Below are 7,204 nucleotides of genomic sequence, written 5' to 3'. Positions count from 1 at the left end.
GGGACCATAGGCAGGCTGGGGGAACACATATTAAAAAATGTTAAAAAACCTCATAAATTGACATTTTCATGCCATGGGACTTTTAAACATTATTCCCAAAGTACAGATGCTGCTGATGGGGATTTTGAGGATAATGTTAGAAATATCATCTCATAAACTCTCATAAAATCTTGTTCAAGTGGAAGACTTGACCCATGAATGTCCAGGGAGTTCACCGAAGTAGGACTGATTCCCGGAACCATGATTGTCTGCAATACTTGTTTGTGTCATGCCTAAAAATAAGGATGTATTAATATTTCATCATTTAAGAACAAGGCAATTATAAGCTAAGACAGAGTACAAGAGGATAAAAACTGACTTTTTGCCACCTTATTTTTTATTATTATCATTAGATCATGAGTTTGCAAAACGTTGTTGGCCCTAATGAATTGATTTCTTTTTTCCAACATTGTGATTTAAGTTCACATTCACAATCCATTCAGAGAAACAAGTTTTATTACACTCTGACAAGTCATTAAATTATCCAGCAATATCTCATGATCAGTAACTAAAAGCTTTTAGATGAATTATTCATCTTTTTTAGAACAACTAATAATTGAAAGAGAATCCTTTTAGGATTAATGAAGATGCAGCCAAATGAATAAATGTTGAAAACAATGATTCATTCGTGAAATAAACTTAGCTCGTTTCATACTCTACTCTTTTTCTTGTTCCCCCCCCAGTGCCAGAGAGTTGGAGCTGGAGGACCGACAGAGCCGCCTGCAGCAAGAACTCAGGGAGCGAATGGCTGTGGAAGGTGAATGCAGGAGTCTTCATCCACTAAGGCCTCCTGCACACTGCCCGCAAGGCGTGGGCGTGGCATGAGCGAGGCGTGGCATGACCGAGGCGTGAGCGTGGCGTAGCATGAGCCGTGAGCGTGGCGTAGCATGAGCCGTGAGCGTGGCGTAGCATGAGGCGTGAGCGTGGCGTGAGCGAGGCGTGACCTAGGCGAGGCATGAGCGTGGCGTGGCGTGAGCGAGGCATGAGCGTGGCGTGGCGTGAGCGAGTGAGGCGTGGCGTGAGCAAGTCGTGATCTAGGCGAGGCGTGAGCAAGGCGTGGCCTAATCATGGCGTGAGTGACGCGTGGAGTGAGCGTGGCGTGAGCAAGTCGTGAGCTAGGCGAGGCGTGGCCTAATCGTGGCGTGAGTGACGCGTGGAGTGAGCTGGGCGTGGCGTGAGCGTGGCGTGAGCGAGGCGTGAGCGAGGCGTGAGCGAGGCGTGAGCTAGGCAAGGCGTGAGCGAGGCGTGGCGTGAGTGAGGCGTGGCGTGAGCTAGGCGTGGCCTGAGCGTGGCGTGAGTGAGGCGTGGAGTGAGCGAGGCGAGGCGAGGCGTGGCGTGGGCGTGGCGTGAGCGCGGCGTTTCCGTTTCCTTTTTTCTTTACACACCAGAAACAGCGCTACTGCTGCTAGCCTTGTCTCCACACATGTATGTTTCCCATTGATAAAATGACATATGGGCAAAAAGCTGTGGAAATGTAATGTTAAACAAATATATATATATATATATATATACTGATTTGATAACCGCAAAGATTACGTCAGCAGTATTGACGGCAAAATAGGCCACAGAATATTTTCTTCTGTATTGACAGGTGCAATATCTGAGAATCGATGATTATTATTATTATTTATATTTAAATTACATGTATATCTGCATTTATGTCAAAACTTAGGGACTTCCAAAACGTGATTTCTTAAATGTATTCATGCCAAAATGACATATAAACATCTTTTTGTATTCTGTTTTGCCTGGCAACGCTTCCAACACGTTAAAAATAGGCGCCGGTCCTATTTTCTAGCATGCACATGTGTCACGCAGGCAGTGTGCCAGCTGTAACCTGTTTAACGTGGGAGCTAAATTAAAAAAGGGATACGCCGTGCAGCTGACATGCTACGGCCACGCAGGCAGTGTGCAGGAGGCCTAACAGCCCAGTCCGATCTGTATAATCTGCTGCCTCTCTTCAACTCCTTGTTTTCCCGTGCCTCTCTCAGACCACCTGAAGTCGGAGAAGGAGCTCAGTCAAGAGAAGCAGATCTTGAATGAGATGCTGGAGGTGGTGGAGCAGCGGGACGCCCTGGTGGCCCTCTTGGATGAGCAGAGGCTCCGGGAGAAAGAGGAGGACAAGGACCTGGAGGCTGTGATGCTCTCCAAAGGCTTCAACCTCAACTGGGCTTAGGAGGAATGAAATAATTGCTCCTTTAGCCCTGGGAAAAGAGTTGACTATACTTGTGATGGCCGGTCTCTGCCTCACGTGGTCATCTTGGATCAGGATAGTCTGCTGAACACTCGCAGCAGTGAATGTGTAAAGATTCCCCCAACACACACTACGACTGCCTCTGACATGGAAGCAGTATGCAACGTTTACATATCCTCTGCCCAAAGGCAGTTCCAGTTAATCACTTTGCAGTTTTTTTGCTTGCTCTCGCTCTTTAAGGGTGTAGAAGCGGGTACATTCACAGCTTTATCAGCCCAGCCTTGAAGTGGATCCTCTCGAACAGGCTTTGGGAGAATGTTTAAAGACTTGTTTCATTCTCGATTATCTAAAAGGGAAGAACGCAGTTCGGTCCTGCTGATGTAAAGGAATTGTAAAGAATTGTGTTTTTGTGTGTAGTGTAAGTAAGTAAGTCACATTGTCGGCCAATGAGGGTCATCTCTTATTTTTTTTTTCTGAAAAAAAGGACCGCTGCAGAGGCGTGTTTAATTAAGCGCTGGAGTGATGTCTCCGGTCTCTATCTCTGATTCTCCTTTCCAGTCCGACTGAAGGACGAACAGCCTCTGCTGAAGCTGCCTTTCTATCCAGTGACAAACTGACCTCTGCATCATTATGAACCATAAAGACAGCATAAAAGGCTCCATTTTCCCCATCAGTGTTTTTGTGAGTCAACACCAAGAAACCATTAAATATGGCCATGATTTTTAATGTATTTATTATCTTTGTCTGTTTTTAACAGATACACGTTTTAGTTTTGTTTTGCATTCACAGGAGAGTGCCCTGCGTCTCATTATCTCGCACTCGTGCATGACTCAGATGCATCGATAAGCAGTTGCATGTCAGGAATGAAGGCTGCAGGCACATAAAAGAACTTTACCTTGTCTTACATAGCTAGGACACAAAATCCAGACTTATACTGTTTATGAACAGCATTTCACATAATGATGGGCCTCTCCTTGACATGCCGTTCACTGTACATCACACTGTGGTAAACAGGAGTGAGGTAAAACAAGTGTTTTCATCTTTGAAGGAACTGTCTCTTCAAATTCCGGAAATGTCACTGTTAATGGGAGATCAGCGTAGCTCACGTTACTCATTTTGTGCCACAGGACTGTCTCTGGTGGTGGATATGCTGCAATATCTGAGATATACACTACGAGGACTTCCACACTACACACCAATCACATCAATATATGGCAGTGCTAATACTTTACCCTTGAACAAGATGCCTTTTTTCATTTTCATTCATCTATACTTAAGTTATGTTTTATTTTTTGAGTTGACTTGTTTTTGAGGTAGTCACATTGTGTGTATCCCACTGGAACTCAAGATTTTTTGTTTTTCAAATACTTTTATACAGCAGGTCCCCACACAAACAAATAGATGATTTTAAATAGGGGGTTTAAGAAATGCAAAGTGCTTTATGAGCAACTTGCATCAAACAGGGAATCTTATGTTTTAACTTGTGGTCAGTCTAATCTAATAGCCTTTTCGACAACTGTAAAAATCCAGATGGTCACTGTTTTACAGCCAAGAAACACTAGAGGCTATATTTATGACTTGGAATGAGCTGTGAATTAAAAAAGAAGTGATATCATTTTGAGGGTTATTGTTTTAGACGGTGTGCGATAAGTTTGACATGATTGTATTGATATTTATTAACATGTGTGCAAACTGTATTATATGTAAAGAAAATGAATCCTAATTTTTAAACCGTTCTGTTGACACATGACTTGTAATGTAAATGCTTCATGTAGCTAAAATGCATAGGGGTGTTGGATGTATGCTGAAAACGGCAATAAAACAATGCAGTTCTTTTAAACGTTTGTCCACTAAAGTTGTACTTTTTTGTGATCGGATGGTGGTTATAAACAAGGTTTAGCACAATTGTGAGATAAAACTGATTTGTGTGGTTGATTTCCTCCCATGTTTAAGCTGGCTAGAATTTCCTTTCACTCCTATTACCAGATCTGTTTATTTCTGCAGAGAACATGATATCAATTGCAAACCCAAATGTGTACTGTTATGTAATACAACCAGTCAGTCAACATGGCTTTTGAAGTATATACTTAATATATTTTCAATACACTATAGCTAAATGTGGGACAAAATTAAGTGGGCTCAGTGATGGAGTCATGTAGTCTATCTCTGGATTGGTTACCAAGCTCAGACTTGACAGAGCTCCTCCAGGGACACAGAAGACAACAGTTTTCCCAGACTGAGTTTGGTCTACTTCAGGACAAGGAAATATGGCAGGTGCATGGCCCCACGGAAGCGCAGTCGAGTGTGAAGTTGTGGATGAGCAGTTCTAAGCTGAGAAATACCGGAGGCCAAGCAGCCAATCTCGAACAGGCACTGGACTAGGGTTTCAAAAGTAGACTGTATACATAGACTGTAAATATATATGACTGTATATGTGTGTATGTGGTTTCAAATCAGTAGATCTGTGGTGGCCAGTGCTATCCTCTTTGCTGTTGCATGCTGGGGCAGCAGGCTAAGGGTAGCGGACGCCAACAGACTCGATAAACTGATTCGCAATGTCCAAACTACATGCCATCTTGGACAATGTCTCACACCCACTCCATGGCTTGCTGCTCAATCACAGGAGCACTTTCAGTGATAGACTCATTCTCCCAAAATGCACCACAGAGCGCCACAGGAAGTCATTCCTGCCTGTGGCCATCAAACTTTATAACTCCTCCCTCTAAGTGTCTGACACAAGGACACTTAGAGGGGTTGTAAATGTGTGCAATAACACTGGCTTGTAATGTGTGCAATACTCAACTGCTACTATTATTATTATTATTATTATTATACTTTTCACCATTGCAACACCTTAATTATGTTATTTATGTAAATACTGTATCATAATATACCTTTAACTATGTAAATATCCACACTCCTTATATTTCTTTATTTATATTTCTTATATTTCTAATATCTGATCAATAAAGTATTTCTGATTCTGATTCTGAGAACACATAGCCTTAAAAAAAGTCTCTGCTTTTCAACGGGAAGGATATCAACAAAACAAACTAAGCAAATAAAACCCGCATTAACAGAGGATTTGTGTCCATTTTCCTCACTCCCATTACAAAATGCACCCGCGAAAAAAATTCAAAAAAGTACATACATAACCCTCCTGTTGTACTGTTGTCAAATTTGAGCCATTTTTTCAAAAGTTTCTATATTAGAATTTGGGGTTTCATTCAAACAAATTGTCCAAAAAAAAAAACGTGAATGGTTCCGTAAAACGTTCTTCGCGAGTATTATCCTACACTACTTAATTTGGGTGTTTATTTAATTTTCAAAATATAATTCTATATATTCTAAAATTCAATATATTCTAGTATATAATTCTTTTTTATAAAAGAACGTTGAGAAAAGTGACAAAAATATCTGGAAAAAAAAAAATGTCCAAAAAAGCGCAGAAAATAATCGACCAAAACATCGGAAATAGTGACAACTTTGGGGAAAGTGACAAAAACGAAAGCGGTAAAACTGTCTTTTTTCAGTTTTGACCCAGAAAAACTAAGTCGCATGGTCGATGGGAAGACAACACAAGGGTTAGTACCATAGACTATTTATATGTTCATTATTAATATTATTATTATTATTAATATTAACGGTCTATGGTTAATAATATTTTACACGTTTGTTCAAGCACTTATTTTGAAAGCAAGCCAACTTACGCTCACTTCCGGTCTTCTCGCTGTTTTCTTTTTACTTGACCCAGCTCTAGTGAGTCGTACAAAGTTTGGAGAGGTCAAAATTTAAAATGATGGCTTCAAGTTTCAGGGACTGCAAGGTGAGTGAAGAAGTACCTATATCATAAAAAGAAAAACATTTCGGCAAAGAATTGTTCATGTAGTTTAAAATTACGGACTTTCGGAATTGATAATATTGCAGTTATGTGTTAGCATAATGGAACTTATAGTAAACTGAAACGAACATATCTGGAAAATATGGCGATGTGGGATAACTGGTAGCTCTCCGAGTTAACCCAAAATACGCATTCAGGTAACGCTAGCTAGGTCATATGTCTAAATAACTAACTTCTGCTCTCGCGCCTCCCCACTAACACAGAACGTTTAGGGAACGTTTGTTTTTGGTCCTCTAAAGGTTAGTTCGATCCAAACCAAAAACTAACGTTTAGGCAACGTTCCCTCCGGGTTATAACGTTCCCTAAACGTTAAGAGAACCAACCAACTTTAACGTTCTCCACCTTCACACAACGTTACTGTTTGGTTGTTTTTGGTTGTTCTGAGTTTTTGACGTAGTACTAACGGTTTTGCAAAGTTTTTGAAATAGCTGCCGTTTTGCAACGTTAGTATGCTAACACTGAAAACCGTTTATTGAGTGACGTGTGCACAAATTTTGTCTGGCGGACTTAAAGTCAGAAAAAGGGCTGTGTTGCAATATCGGTGTATGAATACAAACCTTGCACTGATGTCCAATATTTATATTTGCATCCTAATCTACAGGCATGGAGTGAAGGTGGTCTCCCATTGTCCACCAGCAGTAATGAGGCTTGCAAACTCTATGACGCCATACTTACTCAGGTAACGCTTGTCCTTCTACTAAATGCATCACTCCACATACACATACACGTACAGTCGCCTACACACAAACTGTGATATTGTCTCTGGACTACTGCATCTACAGTGGCTTGAGGAAGTGTACACACCCATGCTAAAGTTGATTAAAAAGAGGAATTAAAAAAAAAAACTTTTGGAAATTGATCTTAATGCTTTAATTAAAAAAATTTAGGAAAATCCAACCTTTTAAGGACACCAATTTTCTTTGTGAATGAATAATGTATTGTAAATAAATAAATGTTCTTCCTTAAAATACAGGGGGCATAAGTATACACACCCCCTATGTAAATTCCCATAAAGGCAGACAGATGTTTATTTTTAAAGCCAGTTATTTCTTAGGATCCAGAATACTATG

The 7,204-nt window shown here is 40.7% G+C and overlaps 2 protein-coding genes across 18 annotated transcripts in view; both read left to right on the top strand.

Moving 5' to 3' along the window:
* The window catches only part of mical3a (microtubule associated monooxygenase, calponin and LIM domain containing 3a), a 192,945-nt gene extending 188,862 nt beyond the window's left edge, over positions 1-4,083 (top strand). For all 15 annotated transcript variants that reach the window (XM_032524024.1, XM_032524025.1, XM_032524023.1 and 12 more), the window contains 2 exons: positions 723-796; positions 2,031-4,083. In XM_032524024.1, coding sequence (XP_032379915.1) covers positions 723-796; positions 2,031-2,215 — 259 coding nt within the window. In that variant the 3' untranslated portion in view covers positions 2,216-4,083. The remainder of the gene's footprint in view (positions 1-722; positions 797-2,030) is intronic.
* A 1,855-nt stretch (positions 4,084-5,938) lies between these two features.
* ttc38 (tetratricopeptide repeat domain 38) overlaps positions 5,939-7,204 on the top strand; it is a 15,662-nt gene continuing 14,396 nt past the window's right edge. For 2 of the 3 annotated variants that reach the window (XM_032524028.1, XM_032524027.1), the window contains exons 1-2: positions 5,939-6,059; positions 6,736-6,813. In XM_032524028.1, the coding sequence (XP_032379919.1) occupies positions 6,030-6,059; positions 6,736-6,813 (108 nt within the window). In that variant the 5' untranslated portion in view covers positions 5,939-6,029. The remainder of the gene's footprint in view (positions 6,060-6,735; positions 6,814-7,204) is intronic. The other variant, XM_032524029.1, reaches the window with a different exon arrangement.

This window comes from Etheostoma spectabile, chromosome 8 (genome assembly GCF_008692095.1).
Source record: "Etheostoma spectabile isolate EspeVRDwgs_2016 chromosome 8, UIUC_Espe_1.0, whole genome shotgun sequence".
Taxonomy (NCBI): Eukaryota; Metazoa; Chordata; class Actinopteri; order Perciformes; family Percidae; genus Etheostoma; species Etheostoma spectabile.
This window is presented reverse-complemented; position numbering and strand designations above follow the sequence as displayed.